General features: G+C 46.8%; 1 protein-coding gene across 2 annotated transcripts in view; it reads right to left on the reverse strand.

Annotated features, from left to right (window-relative positions):
* The window catches only part of ZCCHC14 (zinc finger CCHC-type containing 14), a 61220-nt gene that overhangs the window by 19975 nt on the left and 19447 nt on the right, over positions 1 to 21798 (reverse strand). For both annotated transcript variants that reach the window (XM_036993953.2, XM_036993952.2), the window contains exons 2-3: positions 13672 to 13795; positions 4286 to 4359 (exon numbers count right to left, since the gene is read on the reverse strand). In XM_036993953.2, the coding sequence (XP_036849848.1) occupies positions 4286 to 4359; positions 13672 to 13795 (198 nt within the window). The remainder of the gene's footprint in view (positions 1 to 4285; positions 4360 to 13671; positions 13796 to 21798) is intronic.

A 21798-nucleotide genomic window follows, 5' to 3' on the forward strand; every position in this document is an offset into this window, starting at 1 on the left:
AATTAATGTAGTGTCTGGTAAGGATGAACTAAAAACTCATTTCTACTAGCATTATCCCCTAGTCCTTTTGGGGCAATAAAACTACAATCTAACCAGTGTTTCAAGGGTCTGTTTGCTTAGTCTTCTGAGGCTTTTTCCCCTTCCTGTCCTTCATGTGTAATGAATAAGGTTTATTTATAAAAGTGTTAGTTCCTCAGTTTCTCAACAGTGAATTCGAAAGAGCTGGTAAAATTTGGGTACTTCACATGTACATAGCTCCATGTTGATGTTATATTTAAAAGGATTCTGCCCCTTGCTTCCTGTACACCGATCTGATTTCCTCAGGAACTAGTAACTTGCAGTCACAATATCCTCAGCAAAAAACAAAACTCACTCCATGGAAAAGAAGAGGAAACTCAACTCCTAAAAGTAGCCTTTCCTTCGTATCCTGGAAAACAATGATACATAAAGACTAAAACTAGAAATAAACAAGGCTGAGAAAACTGGTGGAGTGTCATTAATTTCTCCATGAATAAGTGATGGCTTTCAGAAAAAATATTTGAGTTTTTCTACACTGTCAGCAATAAACTCCTGGTGAAGTTTGCTGTTCTGGTCACAGTGTAACAGGTCTTTACTTCCATATACAAAAGACAACCTATTTAAAGGACAGTTTATTTAATCTTCACTAGTTACGGTTCTGTGGACAAAAACAAAGGTTTAATCAATCATCACTCAGGTAACTTCTTGAAGTTCTATTGAGTTATGACTGAGGATGAGCTGCATGTAAAGGGTACAAGTTGCTAAGCTTCACCGCATGTCTGTCCCCACGAACCATCACTCTCACCAATGTAAGGGAACTATCCGTCCCCCCAGGAGCTTCCTCCTGCCTCTCCCCACAAGGCCATCTGGCAGCCTCTCCCTAGACACCCTGAATTTCCTAGAACTGTATGTAAAGGACTCATTGGATATATACCCCTTTTCTGGTGGGCGTCTGGTTTATTTTCACACAGCACGATCGTCTGAGTTCCATCCGTACTGCTGATTGTAACATAGCTCACTCCTTTGTACTCTGAACTCTGGTGTGACATCACAGGTATGACATCACAGTTTATCCATCTCATGTAGACAGATACTTGGGGATTAGAGCTGTGAGGAATGCTCACGTACAAACCTTTGTGTGAACACGTGTTCTCATCTTCTTTGGGTAAATACCTAGAAGTGGAACTGATGGGTCATAGGGAAATGTTCAACTTTTTAGAACATTGCCAAACTGTTTTCCAAAGTTGTTGCACCTTCTTACACGCCCCCAGCAGCGTGGGAGAGTCCCAGTACCTCCACGTGCGTGCCGACCTTGGGTGCAGCTGGCCTCTGTCCTGCGGGCCACTCCAAGAGGCATGCAGTAGCATCTGCTGTGGTTCCGGTCGGTGTCCTCATGACTAGCGATGCTGAGCGTCTGCTCACAGGCGCTCTGCCTTCCAGACATCTTCCTTGGTGAAGTGTCTGTTCAAAGCTGTGGCTCATTTTTTATGGGGTTGTTTTCTTATTACTGAGTTTTGAAAGTCCTTTATACATTTTGAATACAAATCCTTTAACAGATGTATAATTTCAAAGTGTTTTTTCATCTGTGGCTTGTCTTTTCATTTTCTTGACAGTGCCTTCTGAAGGGCAAGTTTTAAATTTTGATGAAGTCTGATTTATTTATTTTGTCTTTTGTGGATCATATTTTTGGCATTACCTAAGACATCTTTGCCTAGTATCAGTCACCAAGTGTTTTCCTATGCTCTCTCTTCTGGAAGTCTTATAGGTTTAGGTTATACATATTTAGGTCTATGATCAATTTTGAGTTAATATCTGTATAATAATTTTGGTCAAGGTTCGTTTTTTTGGACAGGGATGTCTGTTCCAGAACCAACTGTTGGAAAGATGTTCAGTGAACTGTCTTTGTACCTTTGTCAAAAATCAATTGTCCATTTACATGTGAGACTAATTCCAGACTGTTCTGTTCTGCTGACCAGCATCTCTACCCTTTCGGCAAGGCCACAGCGCCAGGGTTCCTGTAGCTCAGTATGAAGTCTTGAGGTTCGGGAGCATGGGTCTTCCAAGCATTCTCTGCTTTTCAAAACGGTTCTGACTGCTCTTCCCATACACGTTTTAGAATCAACCAGCTGATCCCAACACAGCAAACACCTTCTCCTAGGTCTATTTTTGAAGGGGAGTCCAAGTTTAAAGACATGCTAAGCCATCTTCTCCTGGTACTGCCTGCAGATGCCCCCCTTTGTAGAGCGGTGGCTCCTCAGCTAGGAGCACGGCCGTGGCGAGATGCCAGAGGCGACATGCCCCTCACGCAGCTTCACCTTTCTCACGTGACAGGCGTCCTGGATCTGAGCACACGGGTAACGCGCTGGCATCCTTCAGGCAGCCACTCACAGCTGGCCAGCACCGAACAAGCACGCAGCTTATGCTGCACAAACGAACAGCGTGCTTTACACATAATAGGAAGACTATAAAAAAAGTTGGTTCTGTCTTTCCTTTGGGCCTCAAGTCCCCGTCCAGCAGATGCAGTTTGCGCTGCAAGTGCCTTAGGCACAGCAAGCCCGTCCCCCAAGCACAACTGCTGGACAGCCAGCGCTGTGAGGGCCATCACTGCCCTAAACACAAGAACACTTTCATTGGTTATCTCATCAGGAAAACTGTTTTAGATACCTGAAGCCTTTTCTAAACACTAAAACTCTTGAGCTTCAACATTTAGGACAGAAATGCCCTAAGTTAGCTCCATGTGACAGCTGTCTGTCAACACCAGCCAGCAGCATCCAGGGCAGAGGTCTCAGGTCTGCACCCAGCCTCCAGGCTGCCGGCTCCAGGCTCCTCCTGTCGTCGGGCTTGCTTTCTGAGGACTCAGGGCACCATGTCTCCGTCCCTGCCGGCCTGCCGCCCCTGCCCCTCCTGACCACAACTCCTTCCCCCGGGAGAGTCCATGAGAGGCCAAGTGCCTATTTTGCCAAAGCTCCTTTCTTCACAGAGAGGCTGCAGGCAGTCATGGTGCACAGTTACCACGTCTCATGGAGCCCGAGTAATGGGACCAAGCACTGAAGGGCAAATCAAAGCCCAGTGTGATCAGACGGGCTGAGGGGCTCCATGCTCAGCAGACCCCAAACAGGCAGCTCCCATGGAGGCGGACAAGGACCACCACCGGCCCCTCAGGGGCATCAGACAGTGAGGAGCAGAGGGGAGCAGACAACACACCAAAGGCTCCAGGGGCCTACTGGGCTCCTGACTCCTACCAGGCCCTGAGAACAATGGGGTTCCAAGGCCTCTGGTCACTGAGACTTGGGTGTCAGTGGCAAGCTTTAAACCACCTTTCAACCCACTTCCGAACCCACCTTTAAACCACCTCTCCCACATTCTGAAGACACATCCACAGCCTAACAGCTGATTCTCATGATGCAGTACTTCCCAAATCAAGTGAACATTTTATCTTTTTAGTGGCAAAAGTAAAGCATTTTGATGTATCTACACTCTTTCAGAAATTAGTAAACTACACATAGTGTAAATAACATGCTAGACAGTAACTGAAAACTTGTATTCTGACTACTCCCCAGTAATGCTGGAAGCAGATTTCCTTTATCAATCAATATTCAGGCGTCAAGGGAGAACCTTAACACAGCATGGCATGATGGGCAGGTAACAATGCCGGGGACACGACTGGCCAGAACACGTTTCTGCAGTTAAGCAAGAACAAGAAACTAAGTTCTGGTCAAAAAAACATATGCGGCTGTGTCCAGTGGGTGCTTCTAAGAGAAAGAAAACCCTTTCCCCTCCTCTTCCTCCTGCATCTTGCTGCCCGGCAGGACAGCGTGAGGACTGGAGCCCTAGCTGCCGCCTCAGATCATGAGGCTCAAGGGCCGCATCCTCAGGGTGTCCAAGGGTCAGCTGGAGGGAGCCTGGACCCTGAAGGATCTCGCTGAGCACAGCTTCCCTGTTATCATGGGGCTCTGATCCTAATACACAGTGAAAATACAATTTTCACGATTCTACTCTTGAACCAACAAGGCGACCGACCACCAGCAGCTGAGATTGTCGCTCTAGGGCACGTTCACCGTACAGACCCCCGAGGTCAGGGATGAGCTGCCCCCCAGGCCAGAGATGGCCCACCCCCGGGGCCCAACCCAGCTTTCTGCCTTCTCCCACGGCACAGGCACAGGGCTTTGAGAAAAGGCCCCTTTTATTCAGATAAATAAAAGTATTCATGGTAATGTGTCCTTCCTACCCCTTCCAGGAGAAAAGGGGAAAAAACTTAGCATCTTACCTCAAAGGAACATTCAACATTTCTTTCGTTTTTTTTGTGTGATAATCCCTTCAGGTCTATCTTTTCAACACTCACTGTAAAAGTAAAAAAAAAAAAAATACAAACAAACAAAATTATAAAAATGAAATAAAACCTTTAAGTACATGTGATTTTAGCATTTGATAGTTCAGCAATTTTCAAAGTAACGTCCAGCGCTCTCAGACTCTTTGTGGCGTGCTTGCCTGGAACGAGAAATCACAAGGACGGCAAAATGCTGTCATACTCAAGAGCTGAGGGTGAATTTAAAAGTACAACAAAAAAACAGGCAAAACATAAAAACAATTACAGAAGAGAACGGCACTTGAAAAGAGAACAGAAGTTTATCTGAATGCACGAGACTCTAGTTATAACTGCAAGTTAGTCATCATCTGTTCCAATTTCTGAAAAACGAATATTTAATGTTCTCAACTGTAACTGTTTCAGACACAGCTGCGCAGAGTCTCTCATTTGGATCTTCTTGTCAACAGAATACAGCCCATCCTTCTAGAACAGGGCCAGGCTACAGGTGGCCAGGGCAGCGGTGACAGAAAAGACCCTGGGACTCCTAACGCTGCCTCTGCAGAACATGACAAGGACAGCCAGAGGCTGCAGCAGCACAGACAAAAGGACAGACAAACTGCCGCGAGGGCTCTGAGTCACCCGCCTCGCCACGCCTCCCCCTTCCCACGTGCAGTGCACTTCTTTTCTCCTCAAAAACAAAATGTTGCCATGAAGTTTTTAAGCACTCAAACTTAAGTCTTAAAATGCAAACTTAAAGTTTGTAAAATGTAAATATTTGAGCACAAATATTTGTTGAAAGTAAAAGGGCCACCTATCAAATCCGGGCACTCTGACCATGTTACGATATGTATGTCCTATTCCTGACGGAGACACTAGTGTTTCTCAAGTACTAATATGTACTTTTTTGCAGGACGAATAGTCAAATAATCCACCTTTTATGGAGAGCCAGGAAGACCACAGCAGATGAGGCAGGCTTTAATATGTGAGCCTCCTGTACTGACATTTACTATTTCTGAGCAGTCATTTGGCAGTATATGGGGATTTCTACAGATCTTAAACCTAACCATCCACTGTGGAATACTCAATGAAACTTGACAGACTACTGTGTTAGACTCCCCAAAGACGCTTTATCTCCTGGTCTGCCACATCAATGTTTTCCAAAGTCTTCTCCCAGGAACATGAGGCCTGTAAGATGTTCAGAGCCACCCTCAAACAGCTTCATGGTCAGACTCTGGAGGAAATACCTGAGGAACTATTCTTGTAGACTGTCTATGTACAGTAGTATGTTAAAGGCTCTGAGAAGTTCTGCAATGCATAAGTATTTTTATTAGCAATCACTGCCCAGTTTTTTTGGCCACAGAACTCTTTCTTCCTCTGATGTGTGTGAACACCCCAGAGAACGTGTACCTTGTAACTTGCTTTGCAGAAGGTTCTGACTGCGCTGCCCAATACCACAGCCACTGGCCACGTGACCATTTAAATTTGTACTAATCACAATTGAATAAAGTTAAAAATCTAATTCCTTCATTGCAGTAACCACGTTCTAAATGCTCAACAGCCGTGTGTGGTTGTGGCTAGTGGCGGCCACGACCATACAGCCAGGGCACAGGGTGCTCTGCCATCATGGAGAGTCCCGCTGGGCAGTGCTCAGCCAGTGCTGCCCTCTGCCTGCTTGAGGCATGGTTCCGCTACTGCGCGGCAAGCCACGCCACTTATCGATGTATCGTCAGTGGCTGCTTCCCAACCATAATGGCAGAGCCCAGTAGCTGTGCTAGACACCATGTGCCTCCCACGCCAAAGGAATTTACTATCTGGACCTCTGCGAAAAACCGTGTCCATCGTGCTCTAAAATCAACGTTGGTTCACTTGCCAGCACATCGTACGAAGCCCTTGCTGCGTACGCTGAGGGTGCAACGGTGAACGAGAGAGAGAGTCCCACCCAGATGTTACAGTCCCCTAGGGAAGACCCTTCGCTTGCTTAATTATCCTTTTATAGGCTTCCTAATTTTGCAAAGTTGCAACAGGGTCTATATGCATCTTGGGAGATACTAGAACCCATTTGGTTTAGACTATTTTATGCTTAAAATAGCACCTTACAGGAAGGAATTACTCCAAAAACATTGGAATGTTTGTTTCCTTTCTGGCAAAACAAAGAAAGCTCTGCGTTCAGAGGCACCATGGACTACTCACTGTCCCTGTCTGGCTCCTCAGTCAGGATGCGAGCAAATACACAGCGTTTATGTTTTACCAACAAGTATTCACAAAAGACTCAAGCCCACAGTGACATCAATCTAATCTAGATCTTTTACCTGTTTAAACAACAGAATGTACAAAGTCAATGAATACAGAAAAGCAGAGTCAGCATTTTCATGTACCTAAATGTTCCAGGACTGAACATGAGGATTTATGAAAAAGAGTAAAAAGAAAAAACCCCATCTGGACTGAGAGTGGGAAGTGACTCATATCTGGACAGGAAAATGTGAAAAGCAGATGAATGTTATTCAGCTGTTTTCAAATAAAAGAGGCATTTTGAATTAAACTCCAGGAGTGAAATATTTGCAGGACCTCTTCAAAACTGTTGGGCCCACCGACGTGGCGCCTCATCCCACCCCTGCCATTAGCCTGCAGCCGCCGCCCATTGGCCTCTTCCTGCCAGGCCTGCCGGCCAAGGCCCAGCCTACAGTCAGTCACTCACCGGGCCCCTCCCGGCACCCTCCTGAGAGCAGGGGCCGTGGTCAGGGGTCTCCAAGGACGGGCCGAGGGAGCCCTGGAGAGGGAGTCCTGACACGCAATGGGTGGAGGGAAGAGCGGGGCTCTGGGGTATTACTTAGGCTTAAAAGGGGTGCAAGCGTGCCCTCCACTTTGGAGCTGTTAAAGACCATGATCATAATAACAAAAACATGAATATATGCTTATATTACTGCCCGAAAAATTGTACGTGTAGCACAATTACAGCTGTTAAAAATGTAAAAGAAAAAGACTATAACTGAATTATGAAAAATGATAGGGATAATTTTGTTTGGTGGTAGAATTGTGTACATTTCCCACAAATTTCTGCAATGTGGCTTTGTTAGTGCAAAGTGTAAACATACATGCATACAGACATCTACTTATGACTCACTTAGAAGTCTAATGGTAGATATGGCAGCCCCCGCCTGTCACTGCCACAAGGCCTATCACTTTCTGAGGAAAAGTGTGCAAACATATAAATTTCTGGGGTGATATCCATCCGTGGGAAGGGGGAGACAGAGCCCAGGGTGCAATACAGACAGGCTCTGTGCCCCAGGCTGCTCCCCAGGGAGAGGGGGACCAGGGCTGGGGTGCAGGCGGGCGCCGGCGCACCAGGGCACACAAGGCTAGCCAGCCTGCTCTCTAGGGCAGGATGAGAAAGAAAGGACGATGCACTTCTTCCTTTAAAATTTTGCTTGTTCAAGCTTTTTCTTCATTCTCCTCAAATCTGACAAATTAGATCAATCACAGAGCCCTTGATAATACGTACAATTGCATTGAACTACTATTTTATTACTGGATCAATACCTAATTTTAAGAACCAATAGACCAATGTAATTGAAAAAAGAGGGAGGGAAATTCATGTGTAGGAGCACGCACTCTGGAAGGCCTGAGGCAGGGCCGGGCAATCGGGAGGTGGGGGAGCCGGCGAGGAGTCGCAGTGACCTAGGGCCATGACTGACCCGGAGGCCACACAGCCAGCAGGTGCCCACACCAGGCCCAGGACACATTCTCCTGATTTCAGGCCAGAAGCCCCCGGTTTAAACTGACACAGCCGAAGGGCCACCTTGCTGCCAAGCATCTTCAGATGAGCTACAAGGCTGACTGTCACTCCAGTTCTTGTAAGGCGGGACACCTATGGATGAGCCATGGCTTCACTGTGTTCCGAGAAGGAGGCACTCCCTCAAATGTTTTCCCTTTCTACCCTAAAGTCTTCTGGAAAATCTGGTAGTTGGTAGTGTCATGTCAGATATGCCTTTTACTTGATTTCAATGTATCGTCACTAAACAGTTTAGTTCTTTATACCTAGGAACAAGAAACTGCTTCAAAATTACCAAAACTACAATAAAAGAAATCCATGGTACAGAGGATAGAATTTATGACTGAGGAAAAAGATAGAAAATGATTTTCCAGCACAAACACCTCCTTCCCCTAATTCTATACAACAGAACTCAATGTCTTAATTGAAATAAAGAAGCTGAACCAGGATAACATTTAAGATGTTTCTTGCTTTAAATTTTTATTACTGAAACCGAGTTTTCATTTAAAAATTGGAAATTGTATTCTTAACAGTCTCAGCTGAATACATACGTTCCCCAAGTGTCAGCTCACTTTCCCTCACCGCGCCCCCCCACCCCCCGTCATCTGTTGACGGGTAATTTTTAGAAGCACTGCTTTTTTCAGTTGTTGTGGAAGTTTGAACACTCACGACTATACTAATTAAACTGGTCCTTCTTTCCTATATCTTTTTAGGGCACATCATGTTATATTTAAGAATTCTATAATTTATCTTTGATTTTTTTTATCATCAAGCTTGCATTAATCTGATTTGTTAGTTCTCCAGAAATAGAGTTAGAAACACAAGAAGTGTGCGCTGCAGAAAACACAGAGCTGAGAAATGCTCTTTCTAAAGAAGCAAAATGAAATGAACCCATCTGTACTTCACTGTGCCAGAGACATGTGCCAGAGACATGGCACTCGACCTCGGGGGCCTGAGGAGTCTCACTTATCTGTGCAGTAAGGCAAGCATTTTATTCAGCATTACTATGTCCTTGGCATACCATGGGCCACCAACAACATGAGAATCACCCAGTTCAAAGGGAAGGGGCCCCCGGAGACAGGGACATGGTGATCAAGGCCCGGTGTGACAGCACCTGGCATTTGAGGAATCCGGTTGCAGCTGGAGCCAGGGACATGAAGCGAGTGTGGCAGGTTCCAGGGCCACCCACAAACCCCACGAGAGGCCTGCTCCCAGAGGGCCGAGGCAAAGCATGGGCTCTGCAGCCAGGCTCAGCTGGAAATGTGACCATTTCCCGCTCAGGGACGTGGGACAGTTATTTAACCCCTGGACAAAGGAAGAATGGCTCCTCCTTCATGGGCTTCTGGCATCAACTGGGTGGACATGTGATGCTGCCAAGGAGGGACCTGGTGCTGGTCGGGCTGTATGACATCAGCTGCTGCTGTCCATGCTGCCATGACCCAAAGGACAGGCGTCTCTGCTGGGAGGACAGACTGCAGAGGGGAACCTGTGGGCATCAAGGAAGCTGGAAGAGGACAGTGACTGCAATGATGGGAAGAAGAAAAGGCGAGGGTGCTCCGGGCCAGACAGCTGAGACCCCTCGCCTGGGACAGGGGCTGTGCTGGTCTGCAGGTTTTGCTCCAGGTACTGGAATTTGGTGCCGATCGCACATGCTGGAAACCCATTGCAGGTACAGCAATGAAAGGATGGTCCACTCCAGGGGCACTGAGACGCGGGCAGGCTGCCTAGTGGGAGACAGTCCGTGGCTGGAAGGAATCCTAGGGTTTGAGTCCAGGAGAAAGAAGGGTCTCAGCTGGACTCAGTCATTGTCAGATTGATGGTGGCTGCAGCCCAGGCTCCAAGACACTCAGACAGAGTCACCAGGCAGGGGACGGAAAAGCCCCTCCACAGCACTCGTGCTTCCGGGCAGGCAGAGGGGCATTTCAGAGGCAGCAGGGCTGAGGGAGCAGGAGGAAACCAGGGAGCGGGCAGGGCCTGCCACACTACTTACTGCATTGCATGTATGCCATTCCCACAACTTAAAAATGTAAAGGAGCCAGGGAGGAGAGTGTGGGTCACAGAGCTGAGTATAGAGAGTACAAGCCAGTGTGTCAGGGGGTCCTCCTCCCCTTCTGCTAACTACACAGCAAGGAACCACACCAACGGTGCCTGGGGCTTGTCTCACGGCCGGCTAGGGCAGCCCCGAATCCTCGGCATTTACCAGGTTCCAATGGGCAAATACCTCTACCATGGCGGATTTCACGCTATCAGTGTGACATCAAGAGGTTAAAACATCTCATGGCCACAATCTGGCTTTAGCACACCACTGAACGGCACAGTTGCTGGGTTCTTATATTTTATATGAAGTGGCTCACTATTCAGAGTGAAGCCTGACAAGTTAGATGTGCACCGTCATGCGTGGCCTCTCTCAGCTGGGGTCCGTAAAGACAGCTCAGCCCTCCTGCCCTCAGGAAGCCATTATGGAATGAATCAACTCTATACCTGGGTCTCTAAATACATTTTCTTTAGGAGATGTGTAACTCTGTGTTCTGCAACTCAAAAGAGGATCCCTGGCTGAGGAAGGCAGAAAACAACCAGTTAAAAAAAAAAAGCACAGAAGTAAAGCAAAAGCCAAAAGAACAACTTTCTTTGAAATGCATTAAAAAAAAAAAGCATTGTCTTGATGGATGGAGAATGGACAGAGGAGGGGAGTGAAGTGAGATGGCGGCTCTGGGCAGTAGACAGTCAGTGCAAGATTCTTTGTTTTTTACTACATGTTTCAAAGTCTCTGTGATACAATGTTAAATAAATAGCCCCTGGAGGAATTAGAATTATCAAGGCTTCTCAATTCCAAACTGAGTGCAAACCAAGAAAGGGAATGTACTACTGGTATTTTAGAATTCAGGTTTCGTTACAATTCTTGGATTATTAGTATTCATGTCCCAATCCTCTGGGTGGGTTTTGTTTTCACAGAAACACAACACTGTTGGGGCTCAGACTTTGAGTGCCCGATCCTGTAATAATGCTACACGAACACAAAAACCTCTGCGACACAGAATGAAAAGCATTTATTCACGTAAGAAAAGAACCTGTCATAATTTACAAAATGGGAAATATCTATAGATATAACCCGCATAACAAAAGCTCTTTGGAATCCTTAATTTTTTAAGAATTCAAAAGGGTCTCAAGACTAAAAAGTCTTAGAACTGCTAAGTGATCTGCTGTTTAATGACACTCTTTCACTGTCTTACAAAAGGTCAGTTTTTAAGAACTATTACTCAAAGCCCAGAGAACTAAGTTACAGAACATCTTTCACTGAGTGTATTATCAGGAGTAATTTCGACCTCACCTTGTATATTTTACCCGATTCCTGAAATGTAATTAATAGTAAATCCCAGTGACTGGGTTTTGGGGACCCTCTGAGCTCCCCCAGAGTGCATGGTCCCACATGTTCCTGAGTAACCCAGGTCCCAAAGGAATACAAGGCCATCGCCAGATGCTGGGAACTACTGTGCTGGTCTCTCCACTCCTTTACTTGTAAATCTTTACAACAAATAATACAGAATAAAGGTGCCGCTTGCCCTTCATAACATGTGCTTTTAAGCACCACCACCTTGACTTCCCTCCTGTTCCCTTCAGGCTAACAGGCGGGCTGGGGGGCACTAGCTCTGGGCTGGCCCACCGGCTGCCCACAGGGCCGGTACTTGTCTGTGACGCACTCCTCCCATCTGTGAAATAGGGCCATTGGGCCTTGGAGGGAGTGCTGGTAGAGCTGAACAGCTGTAACTGAGCTCCCACAGGGCCCTCGGGAGGATCGTGTGGGTCAGTGCGGTCAAGCTTGGTGCACCAGCGAACAAGAGCAGGCAGGGTTTCAGACTCCCTTATGCTGCTCCCTGAGCTTTTATACAAGAGAAATGCAGAAGTCTGACCTCTTTGTGACTCAGAGCTCATCACTGAGGATTACCAAGGAAGCACAGAAAATCACTACGTGAGTGGGTGCAGAAAAGACAGGGAGGAAACGCTATGGCAGCCCCCTCAGACAGTGGGCAGACTCTGAAGGGCTGCAACCTCAGCCCAACAGAGCATGGCGAGAGGCGTGCCCAGGGAGGCACGCTCACCTGCTCTCCCACTTCTGGACAGAAGAAACCATTATCACCTGTGGTCACTGAATGGCGAATCCTGCAGATGACTAACATCTGGCCTCCCGCACTCTCAAGTACCCCGGCGTCTGAGAACAGACCGCAGAGCCCTATGGCAGATCTGCCTTCCCAACACCAAGGTGGCTCGCCTGCCGGCTGAGCGTGCCGAGTGTGCAGACCGGAGGGCAGCAGCCATACAGTTTGCTAGAAAAAAAGGAATGAGAGGCCTTGATAATTCCATCTGATGGGAAGAGCAGGATGGTACAAGGAGGCTGCCCCTCACATTAGGAGGGTGCAGGGCACAGACACGCTGGACCGTGTGGGGACAAAGAGAGCCACGCTCCACGGGCACTTCTCCCTGGATGACACACAGAAGGAGGACGGACGACAGCAGGCTTTGGGGGGAGAAAGTCCCTCTGCCTGAATGACAAGTGTCCGTCCTGGGGGCTGGGCACCCAGTGGTGTATGTAGCGTGAGCGGACTGTGTGCTGGGAGTCGCTGTGAGGATGGTGTGTGCACATATACAAAAACATGGGTGCAGCCTTTTGGACATGGATATTTCCCACACATGACCTCAGTCAGGGATGGGTAGCTCGTTATGATTTTGTCAGAACGGGACTTTATTTTAAAAACAGTGTTTGTTATGCACCTGTGAGGTATGAAACACTGGACCTGGGACATGGGGGACACAGAAGGGGACACACAAGACCAGTAGGGCGTGGCTCCTGACCAAGCCGGCACAGTTCTAGAAGAGACACAGATACAAGGAGGGGCGCAAGCCAGCAGAGCAGTGTGGCCAGCCTCGAGCGCCCCAGCCTCACAACCCTGTCGACGTCATCCCAGTGGCACCCTGACTCTGCAGACTTAGGGCTCCCCGTGACCCGCCTAGTCAAGCTCGCCTTCACTCCCCTCCTGGAAAAGGTCCCACCCATCACACAGCTCCCCACACAGGGTTCTGTGCCTGTCTGTGGGCTGCAGAAACTCAGGCTGACGTGAACAAGGGTCCCACAGCTTCGTCTGCAGCACCCGCCCCCGTCCCCAGAGCTGCATGACCTACAGGACAGCCACCCTCCACCATGAGCAAGTCCCACTGAAATGATGTGACAATAAAATTTCAGGTCCTTAGCTGCAGGAGCCACCCTGAAGTGCTCAAAAGACACATGTGGCCAGTGGCAGCTGAGTCAGGGGAGAGGAATAATGCCCCGCCCCGAGGAGGCACCACAGGGTGGCACTGCTCTGGAAGCCAGGGCTCAGGCCGGTGTGCGGTGGCGGGGGGGACGACTTCCACGTTTTCCCTTTCTCAGCATCTGAGGCTCACCCAGCAGAGACACACTCATGGACTGCTTGTAGAGTTTAGAGAAAGAAGGGCACCTCTCCTCACACCGGGTGGCCCTGGGAGCAGGCGGCCAGCACCCGGGGGAGCCCCTCTGCCCCCGCAAGCCCTCCGCACGCCCGCTCACCTTTGGAGTGTTTTCCTACAGGCCTCTTGGGCAGCGACTCCTCCGTGGAATGTGCTGATGTGCGCAGTGCATTCTCCAAACTGTTACTGACACTGCTGGCGGGGGGCTCGGGCCTTGGAGTCACCTGAAGGGACAAAAATATGAGCATCTTACTTTCTTCCATTTACTTCATACGGAACGATTTGTGTTGTTATTTAAGAGGCATCTATACTGAATGCAGTTTTAAATTTTCCCATAAAACATGTATTCCTAGTGTAATGATAAGCACTTCCTGAGAAAGACAAAAATTTCACCAATTTAATTCACTGCTGAAACTTAAAAACAGCCCAAACAACTGAGCAAGCACAGGAGTTTGTCTTATGCCAGTGATTCACTGGACTGGATAGAAACGGTCAGCCATATTACCATGAATTATATCCCTATATCTGAGGCAAAACTTATTTTTTATTTCTTCAGATCGTACACTTCCCTATAAAACTAATTACACAGTAGGACTCAACACAGTCCTTCTATAAATTTTGAGTCAATTATAAACTGCTCTAAAAACAACAGTAAAGCACAGATCTACTTGGATCTACTTGGGGGGTACATTTTAAAAGAGCTCATTCTAAAATCATACAAGGCCATTTCTAGGGACTCATCACACAACATGCTTACCCGTGAGAAAGGGGTGCGGCCGCTCGGCACAGGGGGGTTTGTGCGGTGAGCCTGGTGAGCCGGCTCTGGGAAGAGGCCCAGGCGGCCTAGGCTGCAGCTCTGAGAGAGAGGGCAGGGTCTCCACCGACCAGGAAAGCTCTTCAGCGCACACGAGTTTAAAAAACAAGTCCTGCAGCGCCGTTCCGTCCCTCCGCCCCTTTCTCTGGCTTACAGTGAACGCGGCTGCGCATAAACCACAGAATGAGGCCAGAAGGCCATGGATGACTTTACTGCAGTAACCTGGGCAGAGGGAAAGAGGCTTTCCTGGGTGGCAGGGGAGGGTACAGTAACTTTCATTTTCCCCCTAATAATAATAATTAGCAATGGAAAATTTTACAGCCAAAATATATTACTTATAGTATATAGAAGAATAAAAAAAACAACGGTTTAATGTCTTCAGAGTCACAATTTTAGATGTCAAAGTCAAAGGATGATAGAGGACAGTTAAGACTTAAAAGTTTACCAAAAGAGGCCTGGGCTTTCAAAGACGGAGAAACACACACGTGCGTTATCAGCCTTCATTCCTTGGTTTACTCTGTCACTTGGATGGAAGGTGGAGGTTGTAATGTTCTGCAAGCCCAGATCTTACCTCCCACATGCAAGTCAGGCCCAGGGCACAGCGAAGCAGAGGGCCAGAGCTGGGAGAAGGGGACAAACACGGCCCCCGCTGGTGCACAGAGCTAGCACCTGCCCTGGTAACCAGAAGGCAACAACCTGTCACCACAGAGCCGCAGGCAACCACAAGCCCTGCACAGCCTCTCCACTCCCACAAAGCAAAGCCCTGCAGACACGCAGAGCACACCTGACCCACGCACGAGACCCCAAGCAAGATGGGGACTTGCCACAGTCCACTTAATGGGGAAATTTACATAACCCAAGGAAATCAGCTTTACCCATCCAGTACCCCTCCAAAAGGCCAATCCTTTCGGTAATATTACCAAGATGTTATCAAGGCAGATATAATTTTGAATTATAGTTGACCCTTGAACAACATGGGGGTTAGGAGTGCCAACTCCCCACAGCCCTGAAATCCACATATAACTTTTGACTCTCCCAAAATCTTTACTGAGAGCCTACTGTTGATTTTACGGATTTGTGACATACCTCTGTCTTAATTTTTTCAGTAGGCTAACCAGTTCAACTACGAGGTTTTTCAAATTGTCACAAATCTCCGAAAACTTTTCTAATGTATTTATTGAAAAAAATCATGGACCTGTAAGGTTCAAACCCACTGCTGTTCAAGGATCAAATGTGTTTACATTTATAATTCAACTAAATTGCATCATTTCCCTTAGATATAGCAAAATTTCTTTCCCCATCCAACGGTCAAGAATTCCAGAAATGAACTTCTTTCCTAGTACGATAATAGAGTTAATAGGCATAAGTAATTACTCAAAGAGCAAGATTTTTAGTTCCAAATAAATACTACTAGTTCCAGCAAATATTACTTTGGGAAACAACTTAGGAGGTTAATGCTTTAACTATGTATATGTAGCTACAGCAGTCGGTCATTGTATTTGGCCTGACTCATGTCAGCCTGCAGCTGTCTTAGTGATCCTGGTAAGTAATTCTAAGTCCTGGTCCTGAGAAGAGAGGGGCTGAGTTGTCTGGGTAAGCAAACACACCAGTCCCACCTTGCTGGGTGACAGACCTCCCCTGCCCCAAGCAGAGACACTCTGGTTGCCCACACCCAAAACATTCCAAGCAGAAACCTTTGGGGCTGTGCGGAGGAGGAGGGGAGAGGACACACAACGGCCAACAGCATCTCATGCCAGTCCAGGGAGCACAGCTTGTGAATGGGGACAGCTGGGCACAGACAGTGGTTCTCCACCCTGGCTGCAATGGAGCCCCTGCATGCCACCACTAAGTCCCACCCACCCCATTAAATCAGAGTTTCTGGAGTGGGGACTATAGTGTTTTGTCCATTAAGCTCCCAGGGGAGTCTAACAGCAGCCAGGCTGCGGACCATGCCAGCCCCACGTCCAGGCATCTGCCTGCATTTGTCATTTGCCATTCCCAGCACAGACCACGAGGTCACGCAGAGAGGGCAGGAAGCACAGAAAAAGCTACAGGGTGCAGGTCTCTGCAGCAGCTACAGAGAGAAGGGAAAGCTTGTGAGCTGCCCTATCCAAATGTGTACGCAGCGTCTGCCACAAACACATGAGCACAAACCCTCTAAAGCTCTGACTAGTGGAAAAGAAACACTTGTTTTCCTCAGGACTTTTCCCCCAAGCATTTCTTCTTAGCTTTCCAAATGTTCCCCTTTCCCAACCAAGCCTTTATCTTTACTTTGCTCTTTTGTTTACATTGAAAGCTGTCTTCACATGCATTTCCCAGAAATGATGTTTTTGGGGTTATTTTTGGTGAAGTTAATTTGCCCCATGTGACCTCTGCAGTTCAACTCAAATGCTCTCTGACTCACGCTCACAAGCAGCGCCGGTCATGAGCTCAATGTACACGCGAAGGCCCCCCTCGGCCTGCCCGCCCCTCCGCCGCCACTGCTAGGAAGCCGGGAGGAAAGGCCCTTGGCCGAGGAACAAGGCCGACGCAGCCCGGCAGCGTTTCCCGTGAAGTTCCAAAAGGCCTTTCCTCTGCCAGCGCCTCACTTTATCTCTGAAAGGCCGCTCATTTTTCATCTCCACACCCCCACACGTGGGGTCCACTCCTGTCACCCCACTTTTCCCTCTGTTCAATCCCTGCAGTCACGAGAGGGTCTGCCTGGAGGTTGTGGCGCTGGCTGTGCCCTCTGCTGGAGTGCCCTCCACGGGCCCCACCTCAACACATCCCCCTTACTGACGCCATGTCGGCCCCGGGCCATCAGCTTGTGAGCGAGGCCTTCTCGCAGCTAAGCGAGGCAGGAACTTGCTGTTTTCTCTGTGTCCTCTGCACTTCAACAGCGCTGGCACAAAACAGGCCATCACATCAGTAAGTATCTAAAATACATGACTCTATCACCAAACTTCAATGAAATTCAGGATGAACATAACAAAAAAAGTACCTCTATTTCAAAATAAAAATATGACATAAATAAAACAAATAAGCAAAATGAAATAAAATCTAGTTGTCCACCATCTGAACTGTGCACTACACAGTTCTCAGTGTAATTCGCCAGGTCTGGTAAAGGATGACAAAGCCGTGGCCTCGAACAAGGGCTAGGCTGAGCACGCTACTCGTCTCAGGCCACCCCCTCTGTGCTTCCTCCACAAGTGGTCTGGTCTGTCACCTGCCACGCACCCAGGGCCACGTGGACTGCAGCTCACACCCGGCCCTCTAACTGTCACAGCTGCTCAGAGACCAGGCCTCTGCTTCCAAACTTTAATGTGCAAAATGCCTCCAGATCTTGTTAAAATGCAGGTTCTGATTCTGGGTGGGGCCTAAGATTCTGCATTTCTAACCAGCTGCCAGGTGATGCTGATAATGCAAGAGTATTTCAGACAGAGGAGCTCCCGCAGTCAGTGTTCACAGCCGACAACCTCCTTTCAGGTGGGATGTGAAGGGGAACCTCAGAATGTGCAGAAGATCAGGTAGGATGGCCTCAAACCCCTCCAGAGCTAAGGTATGAGACGTCAAAAGCACACGGAGCGTCAGCAGAGAGGAGGGATGCGTGGTGAGCAGCAGGACGCCTGGGTTTCTCTCCCTCCAGTCCTGACACTGCTCAGGGCTTCCTCAGCCATGACATCTAGTGAAACAGGCCTGATGCTACACAGGCTGCTTAGGGCTTGGTGTTTAAAACTCACTTTAATGCTCATGGACGAGAGCCACAACTTTAAGAAGAGTTTTAATTTATAAAAATCTACTTCATTGAAGATCATGTAGTATGTAGCTGGACTGAAGCAGAACCCAGAACAACCTGCTGCAAAAGATAAGCTACTGGAGGCCTAGGGCTCCTGAAATCTTGCTGCACACCACTAAAAGGCATTTGACAACAGCTCAGAAAAGGCAATAAGCACCCAGAGCAAGAGTTTTAATTTCATGCCAAAAGGAAAAAAAACAACAACAACAAGCTGTTTGACAAAGTGTACTGACTCCTTCTCAGAAATACATATTAAATGCATAAAACACACAGGATTGCAAATGAAGTCAATTATGCTGAAAACTTTTATCAGATTCTTAAAAGACAAATGAGCTCCTTTCACATGTTTAGTAAGTGGGTGTCACATAATCTGAAGCAGTGATGAGCACAAAGCGTATTTTGAGATGCCCCACCCACCGCGATAGGGAAAACCTGATTTCTGTTGGTGACAAAGTCACAGCGTTGTTAGCACTGCCGTGGGGCGCACTTCCACAACGGCGCCCACACTGTACCCCCAGTCAGAGGCCAGCAGAGGCAGAGCTGTGGTGGGCCCGGCCTCCAGCAGCGTGGGGAGGGCACTGGGCTGGCAGACAAGCCCTGCGATCGGGGACCCGGCTCCACAGCAGGCCTTCCCTGCCAGACCAGATCACTAAGAGGCCACGAGGATGGCAGTGGGCCCAGCACAATCACACCCTCCCCACTCGTTCTCACCCGGATTCTATTAACATATGCACTGCCTTATTAAAAATGAGCCCTGACAGCAAAGCCACCACAAAAAAAGAAAACTATAGACCAATATCCCTGATGAACATAGATGCAAAAATACTCAACAAAATATTAGCAAACCGAATTCAAAAATACATCAGAAAGATCACCCATCATGATCAAGTAGGATTTATTCCAGGGATGCAAGGATGGTACAACATTCGAAAATCCATCAATATCATCCACCACATCAACAAAAAGGACAAAAACCACATGATCATCTCCATAGATGCTGAAAAAGCATTCAACAAAATTCAACATCCATTCATGATAAAAACTCTCAACAAAATGGGTATAGAGGGCAAGTACCTCAACATAATAAAGGCCATATATGATAAACCCACAGCCAACACTTCCCTCTAAGAGTGGGAACAAGACAAGGATGCCCACTCTCCCCACTGTTATTCAACATAGTCCTGGAGGTCCAAGCAACGACAATCAGACAACACAAAGAAATAAAAGGCATCCAGATTGGTAAGGAAGAAGTTAAACTGTCCCTATTTGCAGATGACATGATATTGTACATAAAAAAACCTAAAGATAGGGAAGGTGCCTCCCACAAACCACCTCTACAGGGTATTTTAGAGGGACTGCTCTAGATGGAAGCATTCCTAAGACTAAATAGATGTCACCAGAGAAAATAAAATCACAGCAAAGAAAGCAGACCAACCAAATACTAACTAAAGGCAAAAAATAAAATCAACTACCCACAAAAGCAGTTAAAGGAAGCACAAAAGAGCACAGAATAAAACAACCAACATATAAAGAATGGAGGAGGAGGAATAAGAAGGGAGAAAAATAAAGAATGACCAGACAGTGTATATAACAGCTCAATAAGTGAGTTAAGTTAGACAGTAAGATACTAAAGAAGCTAACCTTGAACCTTTGGCAACCACGAATCTAAAGCCTGCAATGGCAATAAGTACATATCTTTCAATAATCACCCTAAATGTAAATGGACTGAATGCACCAATCAAAAGACACAGAGTAATAGAATGGATAAAAAAGCAAGACCCATCTCTATGCTGCTTACAAGAGACTCACTTCAAACCCAAAGACCACAGGAACAAAGACAGACTGAAGGAACAAAACAGCAGCAGAATCATAGAACCCAAGAATGGACTAACAGTTACCAAAGGGAAAGGACTGGGGAGAAAGGGAGGGAAGCAAGGGATAAGGGTGGGGAAAAAGAAAGGGGGCATTACAATTAGCATGTATAATGTAGGGGGGTGGGCATGGGGAGGGCTGTGCAACACAGAGAAGACAAGTAGTGATTCTACAGCATCTTACTATGCTGATGGACAGTACTATAATGGGGTATGTGGGGGGAATTTGGTGATGGGGGGACCCTAGTAAACATAATATTCTTCATGTAATTGCAGATTAATGACAACAAAATAAATGAATTAAAAATATATAAATATCAAAACACAGAGAAAAAAAAACGTGAAGAATCCACTCCAAAACTACTAGATCTAATATCTGAATTCAGCAAAGTTGCAGGATACAAAATTAATACACAGAAATCTGTGGCTTTCCTATACACTAACAATGAACTAGCAGAGAGAGAACTAAGGAAAGCAATACCATTCACAATTACATCAAAAAGGCTAAAATATCCAGGAATAAACCTAATCAAGGAAGTGAAAGACCTATACCCTGAAAACTACAAGACACTCATGAGAGAAATTGAAGAAGATACCAATAAATGGTATCTTTCTACCATGCTCTTAGGCAGGAAGAATTAATACTGTCAAAATGGCCATCCTGCCTAAAGCAATCTATAGATTCAATGCAATTCCTATCAAAATACAAACAGCATTCTTCAACAAACTAGAGAAAATTGTTCTAAAATTCATATGGAACCACCAAAGACCTCAAATAGCCAAAGCAATCCTGAGAAGGAAGAATAAAGCTTGGGGAGATTATGCTCCCCAACTTCAAGCTCTACTACAAAGCCACAGTAATCAGGACAATTTGGTACTGGCACAAGAACAGACCCATAGACCAATAGAATGGACTAGAGAGCCCTGATATAAACCCAACCATATATGGTCAATTAATATATGATAAAGAAGCAGCCATGGACATACAATGGGGAAATGACAGCCTCTTCAACAGCTGGTGTTGGCAAAACTGGACAGCTACATGTAAGAGAATGAAACTGGATGATTGTCTAACCCCATACACAAAAGTAAACTGGAAATGGATTAAAGACTTGAATGTAAGTCATGAAATCATAAAACTCTTAGAAGACAACATAGGCAAAATCTCCTGAATAAAATGTGAGCAGCTTCTTCCTGAACGCATCTCCTCGAGCAAGGGAAACAAAAGCAAAAAAGAACTCATGGGACTACATCAAACAAAAAAGTTTCTGTACGGCAAAGGACATCATCAACAGAACAAAAAGTCATCCTACAGTAGGGAGAATATATTTGTAAATGACATTTCTGACAAGGGGTTAACATCCAAAATATATAAAGAACTTAGATGCATCAACACCCGAAAAGCAAATAACCCAATTAACAAATGGGCAGAGGATATGAAGAGACGGTTCTCCAAAGAAGAAATTCAGATGGCCAACAGACACATGAAAAGATGCTCCACATCACTAATCATCAGGGAAATGCAAATTAAAACCACAATGAGATATCACCTCACACCAGTAAGGATGGCCAGCATCGAAAAGACTAACAACAACAAATGCTGCTGCAGATGTGGAGAAAGGGGAACCCTCCTACAGTGCTGGTGGGAATGTAAGCTAGTTCAACCATTGTGGAAAGCAATATGGAGGTTCCTCAAAACACTCAAAATAGAAATACCACTTGACCCAGGAATTCCACTTCTAGGAATTTACCCAAAGAATACAACTT

This window comes from Manis javanica, chromosome 17 (assembly GCF_040802235.1).
Source record: "Manis javanica isolate MJ-LG chromosome 17, MJ_LKY, whole genome shotgun sequence".
Taxonomy (NCBI): Eukaryota; Metazoa; Chordata; class Mammalia; order Pholidota; family Manidae; genus Manis; species Manis javanica.